The 20,949-nt window shown below is 52.3% G+C and overlaps 1 protein-coding gene across 12 annotated transcripts in view; it reads left to right on the forward strand.

Moving 5' to 3' along the window:
• KIF1A (kinesin family member 1A) overlaps positions 1-20,949 on the forward strand; it is a 522,969-nt gene that overhangs the window by 135,554 nt on the left and 366,466 nt on the right. For all 12 annotated transcript variants that reach the window (XM_075068655.1, XM_075068656.1, XM_075068664.1 and 9 more), the window contains 7 exons: positions 159-249; positions 2,330-2,448; positions 2,951-3,006; positions 5,834-5,942; positions 9,738-9,804; positions 9,934-10,018; positions 11,035-11,140. In XM_075068655.1, the coding sequence (XP_074924756.1) occupies positions 159-249; positions 2,330-2,448; positions 2,951-3,006; positions 5,834-5,942; positions 9,738-9,804; positions 9,934-10,018; positions 11,035-11,140 (633 nt within the window). The remainder of the gene's footprint in view (positions 1-158; positions 250-2,329; positions 2,449-2,950; positions 3,007-5,833; positions 5,943-9,737; positions 9,805-9,933; positions 10,019-11,034; positions 11,141-20,949) is intronic.

Here is a 20,949-nt window from a genome sequence, read left to right on the forward strand (position 1 = left end):
TATGACCCCCTTTACATAGAATTTGGTGCCACTACAGAACCTTGGTTGCAACCCATGTTCTATATGGTCCCAGTTTATATCAATAACGTCACACTCTGTCATTCTCAGTTCACCCTGCCGACCACACTGCCACTGTAACAATCTTCCCCTCTTTGCAGCTTTATCCATCGTCACGATGAGGCCTTTTCAACGGAGCCCTTGAAGAACACAGGACGAGGACCACCTCTAGGGTTCTATCATGTCCAGAACGTTAGTATCACTGCCTTCGGCTGTTTTCTCTCTGCCCTGCAATATTCAGGGTCTGCCCAGAGCACAGAAACTTTCAAATCCAGTGCTCCCCAAACTTTTCCTGTTGTGCCCCCTCTTACCCATAATGGAATGTGTCCGTGCCCTGTCGGGGCCCAGGGACTGGGGCTGGAAGTGGAGCCACAACCAGGCCTGGGAGTGGAGCTGCGGCTGGGGCTGGAGGTGGGAGCAGAGTGGAGCTGGATGCAGAGTGGGACTGGGTGGCACTTCCACCCTGTCCCCCATGGGGCCTGGTTCAGACCCTGCCATGTCCCCCTGAACATTCCTCTGTGCCCCCCGAGAGGGGCATGCCCCATGGTTTGGGAACCACTGGTCTAATCCCACTCTATCACTGCCAGTTTGACAGCAGCAATTGCAGCGCCTCCCAGACACATGGCAATGTGCTCTCTTCTCTGCCCATGGGGTAATACACTTCACACTCTGCAGTGGGCTGCTGCTTTATACTGGAGATCTGAGAACTTCCTTCTCGTTACAGTGTGTGTTGCTGTCACGTGATCAGAGATCATACAGGGTGCTCCTCTGAGTGAACCGGCTCAGCTCACGAGTTAACAGGTTGTCACTTATATCACACTTGACCAGCGGCTGGAAAAAAATGCATTGATTGCATTTTGGTGGGGGAAGAAAGCATGTGTGTGTCCTTCTGACTGTCACAGGCATTCCCCTCTGCCACAGGGCACTTCTTCAGCTACCCAGTGAGTAGCACAGCCTTGCCTGTGTTCAAACACCAACTATCCGTTTCTGGCCCACTACAGGCCCCTGTAGCCCTCTGTTTCCAAATAGCACAGGACACAGCACAGGTACACAGCAGGAGGAGCACACAGCTTCTCTCCTCCACCCAGCCCTCCCCCCCCGCAGCCCTGTCCCCCAAGCTCCCTCTTTTACTTCCTGGTCCTCCCAATTGTATATCCTCCCAGGAACTAAGCCAGTTACCTGTTAGCTCAGCACTGGCCCCCGAGTGTCAGTAATCCCCACCAGTAATAGGTTGGTAGGCTCCAATTTCGCCTGCAGCCTTCAGTGGCCAGTGTGCTACAGCCAGCACTCTGTCACACCCTCCTTGCTGAACTTTCCCAGGGTATGTTTTTGTCAGCAAGTTAAGTCTCTTCTAGACAAAAGGGTATCTGTGTGAGAGGAGTATGGCAGAGAAACCAAACAGTGCTCCAAAGAAAACCAACAAAAGACTCTCGTGGGACAAGGAGCCCAAACTTTCTAGACCGTTGTGTCTAACATGCCGTGCCCCTGAACCATCATCTCTCTCTCTGAAGCAGCACAGGTCCTCAGGTTGACAGCAGGCCACCTCTGGCCTAAGAGCCAGCAGACCAGGACATTAGGGGTTGTTATCCTTCTCCCTCCTCTTCTCTGTGTCCACTTCACATGACCACAAACACTGTCACAGCCTGGGACCAGCTTAAAGGTGAAGCCTGGAAAGCCAGCTCCACGGAGAAGAAGAAAGGCCATTGTTAAGGTTCCTTCGGTCCTTCCGGTGAAGGTCATGGCTCCTAATCCTGAGGTTCCTGTTTTTCGTATTTATTTTGACATTATTAGCCTCTCCTTCAAGGACCTGGTGTAGAAAAGCTCTAGATCTCTGTAGGAGCCCCTGGCAGTGTGGGTCCAGATTTTTCTGACGCTGAGTGTCTCTGTGAGGAGCCCTCTAGACCAGTCTCACCATTTTGCTCTGGAAGACCAATCACTCCCATGCAGAAATATTCACCCCGCCTCCTCCTGCAGAGATCAAAGGGCTGCCTTAGCTTTGGGGAAATTAAACCAGGAGCATTATGCCATCATTGTGTAAGTGTGACATAAGCAAAAACCCATCAGAGGGGTGAGTTGAGCCTGTTTCCTTGGAGAAATACCATTTACTAGTAAGCAAAGTATTGTGTCCATCACATGTCTAACTTTTAGAGTGTGAGTAATCCCGTGGAAGTCACATGCTTAAATCCTTTGCTGGATAGGGGCCTAGATGAATGGATTGCTGCTGTATGTCATTTTAAAGCGTTGTTGCTTGTCCCCTGCTCCCCTCTCTCAGATTGCGGTGGAGGTGACCAAGTCATTCATTGAGTACATCAAGAGCCAACCGATTGTGTTTGAGGTGTTCGGGCATTATCAGCAACATCCCTTCCCTCCTCTCTGCAAGGACGTGCTCAGGTCAGTGTGGTGTAGGGAAGGGGTAACATCTAGAGGATGGGCTCACCCCTCTTGTTGACTCAGACATATTTTTTAACGCTGTAACCACAGCCTCATATAGTGTGGACCTAGGATCTGATAAAACCTATCCAAATCAATGGGAGTCGTTCCATTGGTTTCTGTGAGCTATGGATCAGGTCTGTAAATTCTGTGCAAACACTCTCTGGTATCTACAGCTTAGCAGTACTAAATTCTGAAGCATCTTGAAGCTTGAGCTAAGAAGCCAGAGTTTTCCATTCCTCTAACATGTATGAAAATAAAGATGAATCTTACTAAATTCTTGGCCTCAACATCATGTGTTAGTGAGTTCCGCAGTCGAATGAGATGTTGCCTGCAAAAGTATATCCTTTTGTTGGTATCTTCCAACTTCATAGAGTGTCCCCTTGTTCTTGTGTTGTGAGATGGGGAGAGCCAGTCATTTATTTTGCATGCATTCTTTCATCTGAGTCTCTTCTCTCCATAGCCCACTGAGACCATCCCGACGCCACTTCCCCCGGGTCATGCCATTGTCCAAGCCAGGTAGGCCATTGTTTTTCCCCTTCTAAAATACATTAGGCTTCAGAAGCCATAACTTGGAAGCACGTGGGAATTGGGGGAGAATTGGTCATTTCTTATTGGACTGCTCTGCGATAACACCATGGTCACCTGGTTTTGTACACAGTAAGGGTCTGCGTGATTGGAGATGGTGTTTCGATAATAGGGTGAATTATCTGTGGGTTCTCATGCTGTTTTGCTTGATGCATTGCATAATGTTCTTAAGGCGGCTTCTGTAAATCAAGCCTCTCCACTGGGGGAAGGAGACCTTTCCAGGCTAGCCGGTATTCGAGGCATATTGGTTTTTTGACATGTCCATAGAGCCAGCCATGGTGTGTAGCTCTACAGAGAAACCATTTGCCTGGGGAACTCCTGGGTGTTGCAGATGGGGGGAGCTATTTCTGTGGGAATGTTCAGCAGAGAGCAGTCCTGGTGGTGAGATGAACAGGTAGGCCTGATGATGTTAGCCACCTTTCCTTTTGCAGAAAGGGGCCCAGATGGCAATGGCTGAGTGTAAAACAGGGTGCTGGCTGGAGCGGCCCATGGGCCGCACAGTAAAGTGATGGATAGCACAGGTGGTTTGATTTCTTACTGGACCAAGGTTACTGCCCTGTGGTAACTCGGTAGCAGAGAACAGGACCTCAAAAAAATCTTGACAGGATCAAGAAATCAGCGCAGGATAATTCACAGCGCTCTAAACCTTCCAAGTCTGCTCATTAGGATCTGGTTAACTCAGAAGTAGGCCTATGCACTGGCATGCTGAATACCCCCTGCACTCCAGTAAGCCTTCCTCATCCCTTTCCCTTCCTGCAGGGATGCCCTCACCCTTTCACTAACCGTTGTCATCCATGAAGAGCCATTCCTTGGTGTCTCACTAGCACTGTAACCTGTGTTGATATTCCACTCAGGGCTGTCCCTAGCCATTCTGGGGCCCTACGCAGCTTCCCCCCCCGCTGCCAGGCCTCTGCGAGGGAGACCAGGGGGGTTGTCCGCAGGCCTCCGTGGGGGTGGGGGGGCTGGGTTGGGAGGCAGGGGGGAACCACCTCCCAGCACTCACCGGCAGTGTGGCTGGAGCCGGGTCTGCATGTCCCACCACTGGTGAGTACAGACCCAGCCCTGCTGCAGAGCTCAGGGGAGTGAGGGCGGGGCTGGGGTGGAGCAGAGGTGGGGAAAGGGCAGAGCAGGGGTGGGGAAGGGGCAGAACAAGGCAAGAGTCCTGGGGAAGAGCCGTAGCAGGGGCTGGAGCAGCACGCAGCTGGGCAGGGCACCAGGAAATTTGGTGCCCTAAATTTCCTGGTGCCCTACGCAGCTGCGTATTGTGCGTATGGGTAAGGATGGCCCTGATTCCACTTGTTATAGGAAAGGGTTCCTGCACTGAAATTAAATTGCCTCCCATCAGCGTGCACATCCAGACTGCAGAATACCCATCCCGGGGTGTCTCCCCTTGCTTCACTCTTACATCTCTCCTCCCCCTTGTTGGGCAGAGACGTGCGACCAGCTCTGTCCTGACACACATTGATTTGAGTGGGACACCTATTTAAAGCAATGGCTCAGAGGGCTCGGGGATGGTTAAAGAGGGCTGAAGTGTGCAGCATTGGCAAAGCAGACTGCATCCCCGTCCCCACAATGTCCATTCACTCCCACTCTGTGTCTCAACTGTTTTGCTTTGTTTTGGGGTTTCTGTTTGTTTCCCTTCCCTCCACCCTGAAGAGCATGAAAAATCCCTCCAGCTGATAAAATATTTGGTGCCTGGTGTGCTAGCTGGCTCACTGCTGGATGCGCTCTCTGGGCATGCTCTCTCTGCTGCTACCTCAGCCACCTCGTTCCTTGTGCAAGAGAGGGAGGAGTCCAGCCCTGTGCACCCCCCTCCTCTCCCACCTGTAATGAACTGTGCTATGAGAAAGGCTCCGCAACCTGGTTGGTTCCTGGACACCACTGTGGAAGATCCCACTACTCCTCGGGTTTCTAGCCATGCCTCCCGTGGGGAATGTGTCCATGTAATGCCTGGGGGACACCCACAGAGCTCAGTACTGAATGGCATTGCCATGCCTGTTCCCAAAGCAATGCACACCTTTCTGAGGGTACTTGCATTTTTCATTTCAGCACAGTTCATTACGGGGGATGAGGGGGACGGGACAGGGCTGGACTCCTCCCTCTCTCGTGGAAGGAACGAGATGGCTGAGCTAGCGGCAGAGAGAGCATGTCCAGAGAGCGCATCCAGCAGTGAGCCGGCAAGCATATTGGGCACCAAATATTTTAGCATCTGACACCCAAGTCCCAGTGGTTTTCCTCGCAGCCTAGTGTCTTGGTTTGCTGTTGCCTCTGTGTGTTGTGCCTCCTCATTCTGTGATTTGGGGTCAGGCCTCTGGCTGGAAGTGCCTGAGGGGGGTGGCCTGTCAGAGGGCGATACTCAGCCAGAGCTTAGCAAAAGCAGCAGTCACTTCTTCTGTATGTGTCTCGTCTCTCGTATACACTGTGTGGGCCTGATCCTTCGTACTTTTGCTCCCCACATCGGCCAGCTGGCTTCAGTGGGACTACGGACAGGAGTATGCACCACAATGGGAGTAAGGATTCACAGAATCTGAGTGGGTGCATGTGTTTGTGCATGTTCTCGCCCCTTCTCTTGGCATGTTGGGGGTTAGAGGTCATCTCCAGCTGGGGCTAGATCGCAGCTAGCTGCTGTCCTAGACAGTCACTGCCAGTGGTCCTAGCTCTGACTGACACTCATCTTCTGAGTGGTGCAGTGAGTCCAGCTCACACTTCAGCAGCTTCTTGTTTCCTGTTTGTAAGTCTTATTTTCTGCCCGCCATAGTGCCAGCGACGAAGCTGAGCACCCTGGCACGCCCCAGCGCCGGGCCGTGCCAGTGCAAATACGATCTGATGGTCTTCTTTGAGATCTGCGAGCTGGAGGCCAATGGCGAGTAAGTATCTCCCCTGCTGAGGGCTGACCAGGGAACCAGAGTGTCCTACTGTCGGGGGATCCCATCCTGGGGAGCTGTAGGGGGAATCCTACCCTGGGGAGCTCAGCTGTCAGGCAAGGTCTAGATAATACTTAGTCCTGCCATGAATGCAGGGGACTGGTCTAGATGACCTCTTGAGGTCCCTTCCAGGCCTATGATTCTGTGCCAAACCACAGTGTCACTTTTTGAGATGTCCCTTGCAAAATGGAACAAGTTTCTCCCCAAAGCACAATATGGTCCAAAGAGCTATGAGAATTGTGCTGATGTAGCTGCCTCATGCAGAACAATGAGAAATGGAAATCAGACAGTAATACAATTGCCTTCTCCCCACCCCAGCAGCCAGCCACAGCTGTTGATTTAATTACAGCTCTTCCAGATGAAAGGTCTACTGTATGTGGGAGCAGCTGCCCCAGTGCCAGGTACAGGGCACATGTAGGGGGCTCTTCACTAGCAGCAGCAGGCATTGAATTGCTTGGTAGCTGTAGGAAGAGCCTGGGAAGAATCTTTCCAAAGCATACTCATTAATGAGCCTATGTGCAGCTAAGGGATCTTACAGGGGTCTTCAGAACTGCCACAGTGGAAGGTGCATGGGGCTCCCTGTGCATTCCAGATGGGATTTGCTGGTGAAAGAGTGACAAGATGTTGGGAGTTGGGGCAATAAGTGATGCAAAAAAAATAGCCTGCCACAAGTAAACAAATGAGGGACATGTGACTGGCGTTAGCATGCAGCTGGGGAGCACGGGACAAATGCAGCAAAAAAGCAGTTGCAAACCAACCACAATTCCTTGGGCTAGTGCTTGCAATGGCTCGTCTAGACTCTCACCTCCAACCTAGAGGTTTCAGCTGAAGGAGTTTTTTATTCCCTGTTTGGTGTCACACCAATAGTGAAGACGTCTCACATCTGTGCTGCTCCCACAGCAGCCTCTTATGGGATTCACACAAGAGATTCGGTGTTGGTGGTTCATCGATAATTTGCAAATGTGGCTGCTTTTAGGTGACCAATGCAGGAGGCAGACACAACACCATGGGAGTTGGGGGAGCAGTCACATGGCGCCAGAGGGAATTCTCACAGGCATCCATTGGAAAACCAAACCACAGGTTTAAAGAAATGTTGGCACAAAGTATTGGTTGGGCAATTGGGCATAACAAATAAATGTCTAAAATCACAGTCTGGTTGTGGGTAATTCACAACCAGGACCAACAGGCAAAACTCAGCCAATAAAGGATTCAAGCACCTCTGAGTCTGGGATCCTGTAAGGGCTCCACTGATGATCAGAGACAGCCAGTCACCTGCTGCTGCTTCCGGGAGAAAGTCTGTTCGCTCCTAGGCATGGCCCTTATGGAGTCTGGGCCTGTCCTGCCTGTGTCTGGTCATCAGTGTGCTGGGCTGGGCTCAGGACATTGGAATGCCCTTTTGCCAGCTGAAGGGCTGAGCCCGAATCTCTTCCAGTCATCGGGACCCTCCGTGCATGGCACTGGCAACACAAATGGGAATCGTGAGAGAGAGAGAGCTCTAGGGTCCTGTGATGTGCACGTATGTGAGACCTGGTGCCCTGGGAAATGCGTGTGTGAGAACCCTCATGTCATTGGGGGTGCGTGTGTGAGAGCCATCGTGTCCTGAGGGGTGCATGTGTGAGATACCCCAGGACCTCTGGGATGCGAGTCTGAGATTCCCCCAGGCCATGGGCGGTGCGTTGCATGTGTGAGATCCGCCGGACTCTGTGCGGTGCGTGTGTGAGTTCCCCCTGGCCCTGGGAGGTGGGTGAGTGAGATCCCCGAGGCCCTAGGGGATCCCACAGGTCTTGAGGCATGCCTGTGCCAAATTCCCTGGCACCTGGGGGTACGTACATCAGATCCCTAGGCCCTGAGGGGTGTGTGTGTGACATCCTCCAGGCCCTCGGGGTGCAAGTGTGAGATCTCCTGGGCCCTGGGGGGGGCAGTGTCAGATCCCCCGGGCCCGGGAGATTCATGCTTCAGATCCTCCAGGCCCTGTGGGGTGCTTGTGTGAGATCACTTGGGCCACGTGGGGTGCGTGAGATTCCCCAGGCCCTGGGGGTATGTGTATGAGATCCCCCGGGCCCTTAGGCATGCATGTGTGAGATCCCCTGGGCCTTGTGGGGTGCGTGTGTGAGATCCCTAGGGCCAGGTGGGTGCATGAGTGAGATCCCCCAGACCCTGTGGGTTGCATGTGTCAGATCGACGAGGCCCTGAGGGGATGCGTGTGTGAGATCCCCTGGGACCTGTGGAATGTGTATGTGAGATCTCCCAGACCCTGTGTGTGGGGGGGTGTCAGATCCTCCAGGCCCTGGGGGTATGTGTGTGTGATCCCCCAGGACTGTGGGGTGCAAATGTCTGAGATCCCCTGGGCTTTGGGGGTGCATGTGTGAGATCCCCCATACCCTGGGGGCATGCATGTGTCCAATCCTACCGGTCCTGGGGGGTGCCTGTCTCAAATTTCCCAGACCCTGGGGGGTGCATGTGTCAGATCCCCCGGGTCCTGGAGGGTACGTCTGTCAGATCCCCCAGACCCTGGGAGGGAGCGTATGTGAGATCTCCCGGGCCTTGTGGGACACAGGGGCCGACTCCCTGGATGCTCTGGAGCTGGAGCACCCACAGGGAAAAGTTAGTGGGTGGGCTGCACCCACCGGCAGCCAAGTTCCCCACTCCTCCTCCCCCCCCCGAGCACGCCACATCCTCACTCCTCCGCCTCCCTCCCAGCGCTTCCTGCTCCACTGCCACCTAACAGCTGTTCGGCGGTGCTTATGACTTTCCGGGATGGAGGGGGAGGAGGGGGAACGCGGCATGCTCAGGGGAGGAGGTGGAGAAGAGGTGGGACAGGGGCAGGGACTTGGGGAAAGGGGGTGGAATGGGGGCGGTGTGAGGGTAGTGTAGAGGTGGGGCCAGGGGTGTAAGGTTGGTCAAGCACCCACCGGGAACAGGGGAAGTCATCACCTATGCTGGGGGTTGGGGGGTGAGATCCTCCAAGCCTTGAGGGTGTCCATATGTAAGATCCCCCGGGGCCTATTGGGTGTCTGTGTGAGATCCCCCAGTGACTGTGTGTGTGTGTGAGAGAGAGAGATCCCTGGCCCTTGAGGGTGGATATTTGAGATACTCAGGGCCCTAGGGAGTGTGTGTACGATCCGCAGGGTCTTGGGGGTGCATGTGTGAGATCCCTCAGGCCTTGTGGGGAGGCATGAGATCCCCCAGGACCTCTAGGGTGCATGTGTGAGGTCCCCCGGGCTCTCTGGTGTACATGTGTGAGATCCCGTGGGAGATTCCCTGGGCTTTGGGGAGTGCATGGGTGAGATCCCCCTGGCCTTGGGGTGTGCATGTGTGAAATCCCCCAGGCAGTGGGGGCTGTGAATGTGAGATCCCCCGGGATCTGTGGGTGTGTGTGTCAGATCCCTCAGGACCTCAGGGGATGCGAGTGTGAGTTTCCCCAGGCCCTTGGGGGATGCGAGTTCGAGATCCACCTGGCTCTTGGAGGATGCGAATGTGAGATCCCCCAGTCCCTGGGGGTTACATGGGTGAGATCCCCTGGTCCCTGGGGGATTGGTGTGTGAGATCCCCTGGTCCCAAGAGGGTGCGTTTGTGAGATCCCCTGGGGGGAGCATGTGTAAGATCCCCAGGGACTTGGAGGGTGCGTGTGTGAGATCCCCCCAGGCCCTGGGGTGGCGAGGTGAGATCGTCCAGGCCTTGGCATGGGGAGGAGCACCTCCATTTCAGATCACATCTCACTGAGTTTCCCTTTTTCAGTTACATTCCTGCCATGGTTGATCACCGCGGAGGGATGCCATGCCTTGGAACCTTCCTTCTCCACCAGGTATGTTCCTTGCCCTGCCCCTTGTCCCTGTGCCGCTCCGCTGGCCCATCTTCATAATCCCCATAACAACTGGGTGTTGGGCTGTTGGTTTTCACCACGGCCTTTTTCTTTCTGGTGTGGTGCTGACAGGGAATCCAGAGGAGGATCACCGTGACATTAGTGCATGAAAACAGCAGCCTCGTTCACTGGAAAGAAGTGCGAGAGCTGGTTGTAGGTAAGCAGAGTTGCTGGTTGGCAGGGTCTGAGCAGATGCCTCACTCCTGCATCCTCACACCTGTGTGCTCCCTCCCGTTCCCTTCTCTCCCATAATCTCTTCTCCCTCATGCTTTGTCCAGGCTCCCGTTCCTCCTACTCTGACAGGCCTGTTGTGGGAAATAATGGAGATGCCAGCTGGCACCCCCTTTACTCATGCTCAGCAGCACATCACTCAGCAAGGTGCCCCCTCCTTGAGTACCAGGCTACCCCCAGGAGCCAAGGCTGCACTGCTAGGCCTTTAATGCTGCAGCAGGAGTCCCGGGGTGGATCCTCAGCTGCTGTCAATGGTCAGAGTTCCATTTACTTTAATGGAAATTGCCACCAGTTGAGGCTGTGCCCCCATTATTCTTGTTAACACTCCGGATTAGGCTGGGGGACCTCTGCCAGCTCTTTGAGCCCCCATTTGGGGAATTGGGGCCCTCTCGGTGCCTGCTCTCTACCCAGGGCATAGTGAAGGAGAAGGGGCAAGGAACCTCTCTCATTGCATAGCCGATGTAAAGGCCAGGCGGCTTTGGGGAGCTCAGGAGTGGCTCCATCCATATGTCCTTACTGGTAGGGGAGGGGACAAGGTGGAAGGACATGCCTCCCCCTCTCCATGGCCTTTGGAGGCTACTGGCCTTTGGGGCTGACCGGCCACGTGGAAGGGAGTGAGCCAGACGTGCACAGGGGTGTGGTAGCAGGCTCACAGAGCTCCTTCTAGTGGTCCCCTTGGAGCCATGCACCCTCCCACCCATGGAGATGAGTCTGGGCAGTTTGATCTCTAGGTTATAGCAGGAGGCAATGGATATAGGGGCCTGTCCCAAGGGGCTGAAGGAGGATATGATGCTGACATTAAGCATCTTCCCCCACGTCTCACCTTTACCATTTACCCTGCTATGCAGCTTGAAACTGTGAACCATCCCCACTGAGCTGTGCCCCTCTCCCCCCGCCCAGCTGCTTATACTCCAAATGGTGTGTTCTGACGTGTGTTGGCAGGTCGGATCCGAAACACCCCAGAGGGGGACGAGTCTCTGATTGACCCCAACATCTTGTCTCTGAACATCCTGTCGTCTGGATACGTCAGCCCCTCCCAGGATGATCGGTGGGTCTGGCCTGGCTTTGCCGTCTCTTCACTTTGCCCTGCTGTGCTGGGGCGCTAGGCAATGTCTGGTCCAGTTAGGTTGACAAGAGCTGTCTGTGTTTATGGGGGCTTCTCCCCCTCCTGCCCCCAAGGTCTTGCCCATCAGGGCCTTCTTGCTGCTGCAGGACCACTTTTGGGGGGCGCGGTGGTTGTGCTGAGTCTGCATTTCAGAGGGCACTGGCGGGATGACTACATGGCTGCACCACAAGGCAGGAACAGTGGAGGGATTCGAGATGGGCTTCCCCAAATCCCACCACACACAAGCACACACACTGATGGCGTCTCAGATCATTATCTGGCTGACAGCTTTCACCCGAGGCTGCTGAGGCAGGTCTTCCTTGCACCACCCAGGGCTGCCATGGGCATGTGCCAAAGGGAGCCTCACTTCCCAGTGACATTTTCAAAATATTACACCAACATCAAAGGAGTCTTTGGATTTTCACCCACCTGTGGATTTTAAGATGCCGTCCCTCGTTCCTGTGTTGTAGCAGCATTGACCCAGGGTGGTGAGGCCCCATGGCCCTACATTCAACTGAGAGGCAATGTTGTACGCACCTCCCTTTAGATGCTGAGACTGTCACCTAGGCTTCTCTGAGACCCAGTATAGCTGTGTGCTGCAGTGTCAGTCAGATGCCTATAGGGTCTCTGCTACTGGTGGTGCTTTTGGCTAAGTCGGAAGGGGGTGGCAGCAAACACCAGAACTTGGAATCCTAGCAGCAACCTGGGAATAAATAACCAGTCAGTAGGTCAGTAGTGGCTGTGGAGCGACTGCTACTGGAACCACAGAGCAGAGCTCCAGGTCACTGCTGCAGCTCAGGGCAGCCCCAGCAAGATGTCTAGCCTGGAAAGCTGTCACGGGTCCACGCTGGCATGGATTCTAGGTGGAAGTGGTTGCACAATGTGTTCTAAAAGAAGATTGGGAGCACATCCAGCAGAAAGTAGGGGCAGTCACTAGTCACAGAGCTTGCTTGTAATTCGCATAGAGGAGATGAGAGATCATCACTGGCAACGCAGGGGACATCCGCATTGTGTGTGGCCATCGTGAAGCATTGCACTGCCTGTCCTTGGAACATGGCAGGAAGGAAACTGAGCTGGTCTCTGTTACAGCTTCCTTCCTTGTATCCTTGGGGACATCTCCTCTTCCTTCCTCCTGCCAGGGCTGCCCTGCCTATGGGCACATGGTATAATTGAGGGAATACAGTTTAAAACCCAGAAAGCTCAGTGCAGGAGAAATGCTCAGTCCCACTGTGACCTGTGTGCTCACTTACATACTCTGCCTCACCCAGCAACGCCCACAGGTCAGCACTCTGCCCTAGGCCAGCAGAGCCCCTCGCCAGCTGGGTGGCTGACAGAGGGGGCAAGAGCAAGACAGCAGGTTGCTGGAGTGAATACATGAGTGGAGTGGGGAAGGGCAAGAGTGGGCCAGGCGTAACATGAGTCACACGACAAGCAGTTGCATCTGAAGAGACACTGTGCAGTGAATGACCCTGAGGAAAGGATTGGATCAGGGCAGTAGGGCAGGCTCCACTGTGTGCTGTCAGATACCATGCAGGTGACGCTGCATGAGGCTGACAGCAGCAGTGTTCAGAGGGAGCAGGGACTCAGAACAGCGGCACTTCAGCACCTCTCTGGGTAGCTCAGATCATTTGTTCCTGCCTGTCCTGAGCAAGACAGAAATCGATACAAACAAAGTGTAATAGACGCAGTGTTTCTCAACCTTTCACTATCAAGGACCAGCTTGCTGCCTTCCTAAACTATATCAGGGAAATCTCAGAGCCGGCGCCAGTCCACGGACCGGTCATTGAGAAACAGTGTAACGGACAGCTGGAAGAATTAGGGCTAGATCCTGAACTAGTATAAATCAGGAGCCACATCAATTTACACCAACTGGGGATCTGACTCAGTGACTCCAGTGGAGCTAGGGCTGATTTGCACCAGCTGGGGATCTGGCCCGTTAAATCTGACGTAGCACAGAATGGCTGGGCCCATTCTGCAGTGCTCATTCTTTTGCCCTACTCCACACACGAGAGCAATGCTGCGGCACCTTGGGAATTTCTCCCTCTTCTTCCTCCCCGTTTGAGCATTGCACGCTAGAAGAGGTCATTCTGGGCAGGGGATTTCAGCCCTGGCATGGAGTTCTCTAGAGAGTGGAGAGATGCTTGTTTGCAGAGTTGCTTGTCACAAGACTATTTACCAAGCAAAGGGGAGGTGTTGCTTACAACTTGAGGGACCCAGAGCGTCAAGTTTGTATCTAGCTTTCTGTCCCAGAATCTAAACTGGGTGTGTGACAATGCAGTGCTCTCTCCCAGGGATGGAAACCTTGGATCACTGCCTCTCTCCACAGTTGGGACCAGAAGCCCTCAGGAGCATGGGCAGAAGGGGTGGTGCAGGGAGGAGAAGGGGTAACTGGAACATATGAAAAGGGAAAGAGGATTGAATTTCCACAGGACAATGGAAGGAAACATCTTCACAAAATCCCTTTGCTTCAACCCTGCATGGGCTTTTTGCTTGGTTTGGCCCTAGCCATGGGGAGACCCTGGATGTAGGGACAAAGGGATGAGAGCCAATGGAATAGGATGCATCTAACCCTCTTTCTGAACTGCTTTTGCTCCCTGCTTTGCTCATGTGTGTCCTTCAGTCCTCATTGCAGCAAGCAGGCCCTGGGCCCATCCCCTGGACTGCCCTTCTCCCCCACCACGGATGTTTCAATGTAAGTTGTTCCTGATGAGAAACAGGCAAGGCCTCACTTTGGAGGTGTTAGCTAGGCCCTCAAGGAGTTGGCTTTAGCCTGTAGCTCCAGCAGCCCCAGACTTTTTCCCCACAGGCTCAGGCATGCTTTAGGTTTCCACTGCAAATAGCCCCTATAGCTAAGATTGTCTCTCCTCCTCCTCACCCTAGCCAGCTGAGATAAGGATGTTTCTTGTTCACACTCTGTCACCACCGTCAGGAAGGGGATCTGGTCTCTTGCCCTTTACAACTCCCCAGACAACAACGCAGGCCACTGCTGTTGCCCCTCGGCACGCTGCTCACACATCCACGTATGCCTACAAGGTGTAAGGCCCCTTGGCTGCAACCCTGCTGCCCTGCATGAGGCAAGGAACGGCAGCAGGGGCTGCGTGGAGTCATTAGCCATCTGAATCACTTCCTTACAATGCTGCTGCTGCTGCTGCCGTCCATTTGAACCCACACTAACCATGTGATTGTTTTGTGTTTTTGCAGGCAGTTTCTTGATTCGGATATGCCTAGGTAGTATTTGTTTCCCTTGGGTTTTTTTCTTCACTTCCTCTCCCCTCCTTGGCACTCTTCCTCCCCTTCAGAGACAGAACTGAAATTTCCAGACACTCCATCCACTGGCTTCTCTTTCTCTTCCACGTCTCTGGGCTGCTCTTTTGTTCCGTTTCTGTCCCTTGGGCTTCCCTGTTTGTTTGGCTCGCTCTCTCGTTAGCCTCTGTTCCTCTGGCTGGCTTTTCCTTCGATTTTGCTGCTGTTGTAACTTTGTGAAATTTGGCAAAGACCATCCTGCCCCCTCTTGTACCCTCTCCCAGCTTGGGCCCAGGAGCGTTTTGGGTTACTGGGAGCTGACTCAGGCTGCGTGAGAGGCTGGACTGCAGTGCGTGGATGGGTAGGGCACTTTGGAAAAGATACCGTATGAAAGATAGAAAGGGGAGAGAAATGGAAGCAACGTAGCTGAGCTTGGGAGCAATGTAGAAGGAAGGGACATAACAGGCGAAATCCTGGCTCCACTGAAGTTGGTGGGAGGTTTGCCATTGACTCTGGTGAGGCACGATTTCACCCAAGCTTGTTAGTCTCTGGCCTGCTTGACAGAATTTCCACCAAAGAAACCTCTGTGGAGTCACAGATTCACTGGCTTGAATTCTCAGTTTTGCTAAGGTCCCTTAGCATTCCTCTGCAAATTTAATGGGGCCTTTAAGTGAACACCCATTTTAAGGCCCCTTTCCACTGCCAGATCAGTATAACTGGGCCTTGGCATAGCTGAAAATCAGGCCCCAAGGTTTTAAAGGTCAGAAAGGATTATTATCCTAGAATATCAGGGTTGGAAGGTACCTCAGGAGGTCATCTAGTCCAACCCCCTGCTCAAAGCAGGACCAATCCCCGGACAGATTTTTGCCCCAGAGCCCTAAATGGCCCCCTCAAGGATTGGACTCACAACCCTGGGTTTAGGAGGCCAGTGCTCAAACCACTGAGCTATCCCACCCCCCTTCAGCCCATCATCAGATCTGATTCTCTGACTGCTGAAGAGAGATAACGGGCCAGATCCTCAGATGGTGTAGAGCAGCATGGCTGCCTTGCAGGTTTACACCAGCTGAAGGGCTGGCCCCTTGTTCTTTGGACATTACCAGAGGAAAATGTTTGGAACTGTAAGTTAATGCACTCTCTTCTCAGAGTCAAATCTTGATACGATCACAGCCTGCAGGCTGCAGGGATCCTGGGGTCATCTTATCACTGTGTAATAGTTTTACTATTGAATTGACTTCAGTGGAGCTGTGCCAATTTACTCCAAGGGGGATCTGGCCCACTGAAGTCAGTGGAGCTGTGCCAATTTAAACCATTTGGGGATATGGCCCTCTGTACATGCATACACACAAAAAGCAGTGCTAAGGTATGTTCGACTGTAGCACTGGTTCTCTCGACTTTTGAATGCCTAACTGTGCATAATTGTCAGATAATTGTGGTTCTTTTGCATGTAATTTAATTTTGTTTAAAGAAAAGTTCCCAGTTCCATAACTAATGGGCACCAGCCAGCAAAGGGTAACTGATGCCTGTCAATATCATTAATAAACTGCTTACTTGTGGGGAGGGGCAGAGGAAAAGCAGAGATATAAAGGCAGAGGGGAGGCTATAGGGAAATAGGTTCACAGGGGAGACTGTGGGGATATATAGATATGTGTAGATGCTATATATACCATTGTGGTGGGGCTGCTAGAAATACAGAAGCAGGCATCAAAAACTAGGAAGAGGAGATGGGAGAAGTGGAAAGACGAGACTATAAAAAGCCAAAATATTGTGGAGAAGGGACCTTTGATTGGCCTTCTTGCTCTGTCTCATGCTTCCCATGTTGAGAGAGACAAGGTGGACGAAGTAATATCCCTGAAGAGCTCTGTGAAGGTTGGAAGCTTGTACCCTCCACCAACAGAAGTTGGTCCAATAAAAGATATTACTTTGTGTATCTTGTCTTGATCATATGCTGGGAGCAGCATGACTACAACAACGCAACAAACTTCCCAGGGGAGGATGGGATTGTGACATTACCCAGGGTACAGTCCGGACTGTTGAACAGCTGTGTCCCCTCAGTTCCCCAGCCTGGGGTGCCTTTTACACTGTGTCGCTGTGAGCAACGACTTCTGGTCTGCTCACAGAGCCTCCAGCGTGTAAATCACTCCCAGTTTTACTGGGTGAGTGCCGTAGACAGCCATTCTTGAATTACAGTGCAGGGCAACGCCACCAAATTTTCAGTCCCAGACTTTCCCGCAGAAATGTGTATCTTGTGCTGCCCAGAACACGCCTGGACGACACAAGTTCATATAAAGTCCGTCATTTGTTATTAGAAAATCATAGAATATCAGGGTTGGAAAGGACCTCAGGAAGTCATCTAGTCTAACCCCCTGCTCAAAGCAGGACCAATCCCCAACTAAATCATCCCAGCCAGGGCTTTGTTTAGCCTGACCTTAAAAACCTCTAAGGAAGGGGATTCCACCACCTCCCTAGGTAACCCATTCCAGTGCTTCACCACTCTCTGAGTGAAAAAGTTTTTCCTAATATCCAACCTAAACTTTCCCCACTGCAAACTTGAGACCATTACTCCTTGTTCTGTCATCTGGAACCACTGAGAACAGCCTAACTCCATCCTTTTTGGAACCTGCTTTCAGGTAGTTGAAAGCAGCTATCAAATCCCCTCTCATTCTTCTCTTCTGCAGACTAAACAATCCCAGTTCCCTCAGCCTCTCCTCATAAGTCATGTGCTTCAGCCCCCTAATCATGATACATACAAATCCTGTTATCCCAAATGAAGCTTTCCAGACACTTCAGTCCAAGCACACTGGTGTAGATAAAATAATAGAACAAGTTTATTAAGTACAGAAGGATTTTTTTGCCTCTGTGGAGCAGGCTTTTAATTCAGGCATGTGTTTGAGGCTTTGGCAAGAAAAGGGTGTACTGCAACCATGCCTGCCCTCGGACCCTCCCTCCGGAATTTCTCTGGGCTGGACACCACTCTCTTGTGAAGTTTCACCCATGCAGAGATTTCCCCTCTCCTGTCTTGAAGAGACAGTTTTATCCCTTACAAGCTTTGCAAGAACAACATCTTTCAATGGAGTGCCTTGGTTTGGTAAAACCCCACTTTCTGTTCCCAACAGGTCAGCTGGATGGACTCCCTCCTCCCAGAAATCTGACCCCCAGTTTTTCCTAAAACCTGATTCGCAGGCGCACGCACACACACGCGCGCGCTTCCGTCTGGACTTTCCTCTTTGGGATCCCCTCTGGGCCAGACACTTGTATCCCCCAAAAGGGAAGGTGACCCTGGTCCAGCTGTGGTCTAACAACTACCTGCTATGACAGACTCTTCACTAGCCAGCAAAATTCCTTCCTTTTCACTCAAGTTGGGTTTGCCAGCAATCACCAGGACCCCAACTTCCACCTTTGGGACACATGTCTCTCTGCACCCCAGGTCAGGCCCTGCTTCCTGCTGACCTGCAACTTTCTGGCAGTCAGCAGCTGGGGTGGCCCCCCTGCTATAAAGTGGTACATCCCTCTCCCCCGGGGAGCTGATTACGAGACAAGAGCTGGCTTTGTCCAGCCCCTTTGGGACTTGCCTTGAGCCCCAGGGCTACAAGAACTGGCTACAACCATCCCTGCCCCCAAACCTGCATTCTTTACTGCTATAGAGGAATCTAAGAGGCACTTTTCTGTTCCCCTAGCAGTCCATGTGACTTCACCCCGACCCTGGGGCTTTTAGCGCAAGATTCCTTTTCACTGCTAACCAACTTGGAACAGATTTGGCCACATTAAAGAAATCATTTCCCAGTAGAAACAGTGCAAAATTGTGTGCAACCATTGAAATGGTCAGTTCAGCCTATAAACCCCCAGTTTGCATGTGTACTTTAGCTGAAGGTGCAAGGACTTTGTAACTCCCCCACCAGCTCCAATTCTGCTAGTTTCCCTGGCAATAAATCCTTCTCCTGGATCAGGTCCCTCCTGACCACAAAAATCTTAGTACCCGTATCTCTTAGGCCAAAAAGCACTTTTCCATTCAGTTTAACAGCATGCATATGCTCACTGCTTTGGTTGTGTGGAAGCAACTTTTACAAATCATGTATGGAAAGAGGCAGCAGCTGTGCTCTGAGAAGTGGCAGTTCTTTGAGAGATGTCCCTGTGGGTGCTCCACTCTAGGTGTCGGTGCGCCCCTGCATCTTTGATCGGAGATTTTTTACAGCAGTACTCCTACCGGCCACTCATGCTTAGAACCTGTCACTCACTCTGAGTATATTACTAGAAAGCATGCGCGGCCGGTACCCTCAGTTCCTTCTCTACCGCCCCCAGCTTGAGACGGAGCTCAGCAGACTCCTTTATATTTCCTTCCCATCTTAAAATACCTGTAGTTAGACAGTTTTATTTCCTGTTTCTTAGTTGTTAGTTAGTGTTACCTACCTTTCTTCCTACTATTTAAAAAAAAAAAAAAAATTTCTCGTCCTGTCAGCCGCTTCAAATATGCCTGGCTCCACAGGCTTTAAGCACTGCTCCTCTTGTAAGGATGCTATCCCTCTTTCTGATGGACACTCCAAGTGTATAAAATGCTTGGGGGAGACTCATATTCCCCAAAAATGCTCTCACGGCACCAAGTTAAGCTCTAGAGCTAGGAAGGACAGAGAGTTAAAGCTAAAACTTCTTTTACTTCAAAAATCCCTGCAGTCTGCCTCAGACCCTGGCGCGGACTCTGCCTCTCTCAGACACAGCTCTAACCCTTCAAAAAAACTGAAGAAGACAGCTAAAAGAGAGCACTCACAATCAAAACAAAGCTTCACTGACAAACCTTCTCCTGTCAGCTCGTCAGTTTCCTTACCAGCTCGTCGTTTCCCCGCCTGAGTACGTTTGACGAGCCGGGCTCCTCCGGTACCGCGCTAAACCCGCCTGTGCTTTTGGCGGCAGCGCGAAGCTCTGGTGCCGAGGCGACAGGCTTTCAGTTGCCTGCCTCGATTGTGGCACCTATCGGCACCCCGCGATGAATGCGGCACCGACAACTGAAGGCACCGCGGAAGGCACCGCAGCCTGCTATTAATAGCACGGCACCTGCCTGCGGCACCGGCATTACTACCGCTACTTGGCACGGAGCCAAGACAAAAAACTCCGTGCCAGCCCGGGTTTCCTCACAGGATCTCTATCTGCCTTCGCCTACTACTGCCCCACCGTTGCAAATTTACCCATTCAAGTGACCTCCTAGTGTCACCTACACTGCAATCGCCCTTTCTTGGGGATGGCTTCTCTATGACAAATGACTCAGGGTCCGAACAGCCTTCCTCCAGTGAGGAGGAGTCTGAACTACAGGCTGCTGTGCCAGTGCAATCTGAATTCTACCCTCAGAGTCCTGTCCCCCGCGGACACAGGAAAACTGTCCACACACCAACCTCAAAGACCCCACCTCCTGGGGTGTTAACCCCTGGATGGCACCTCCTATGCCTTTTCCATCACCATGGCAGTATTGGGCTCCGTGGCCATCTTTCCTCGGCAGCACGTCCGCTACTCTACTCACACTAGACGCGAACGTCTAAATCCTATGACGCACTTGGCGGCACCCTCCATCCTCAGGATCAATTAACTCCAGCTCCTGATCCTGAGTATTACCTGACGTACCAACTGATCCAATACCTGAGGAGGCGTTACTTCCTTCCCCTCCCCTGCCATCAGATGATTTTTTTCAAAATTCCAAGATCTCTTCAAAAGGGTTGCCAATGAGCTTCAGAATCAATTTGGAGAAGTACCTGACCAACAACAACATGAGCTAACAGACATCCTGCAACCATCTTCGTCATCCAGACTGGCATTACCAATTAACTCAGCCCTTCTGGAACCTGCTAAATCCATCTGGCAGACTCCAGCCACAAGCCAGCCTACCTGCAAACAGGCGGACCGGAAATACTTCATTCCCTCCAAGGGCTCTGAATTCCTTTTCTCACATCCTGCGCCAAACTCTTTGGTAGTGGACGCAGCCAATCAGAGAAACAAAACAGTATTTCCGCCATACCCCAACCAACAAGAGGGCAAACGCCTAGACCTGCTGGGTCGTAAGGTATATGCCTCTTCAACGTTGCAATTTCGAATTGCCAATTATACCGCAATTCTAGCAAAGTACGACCATAGAAACTATAATAAGTTCATGGACTTTATTGAACACATCCCAGACAACAAGAAACAACAGTTTACAGCTTTAGTTTCCGAGGGCCAAATCATATCCCGCACGGCTCTTCAAGCAGCTCTGGATTCAGCCAATACTGCAGCAAGATCCACCGCTACAGCGGCCGTCATGCGCCGAGGTTCCTGGCTTCCTCTTCTCTCTTTCCTCGCGAGGTTCAGAGCACCATAGAGGATCTCCCTTTTGATGGTGATAAACTCTTTGCTTCCACCACTAATGAGGTGCTGCACTCAATGAAAGACTCAAGGGCAACTCTGCGATCCTTAGGTATCCAGACCCCTACAAACAGAAGGCGACAGTACAGATATCAACCTTACCACCGTCCGCGCTACCCCTCATATACCTC

The sequence above is a fragment of the Chelonoidis abingdonii genome, chromosome 8 (genome assembly GCF_003597395.2).
Source record: "Chelonoidis abingdonii isolate Lonesome George chromosome 8, CheloAbing_2.0, whole genome shotgun sequence".
In the NCBI taxonomy this organism is placed as follows: Eukaryota; Metazoa; Chordata; order Testudines; family Testudinidae; genus Chelonoidis; species Chelonoidis abingdonii.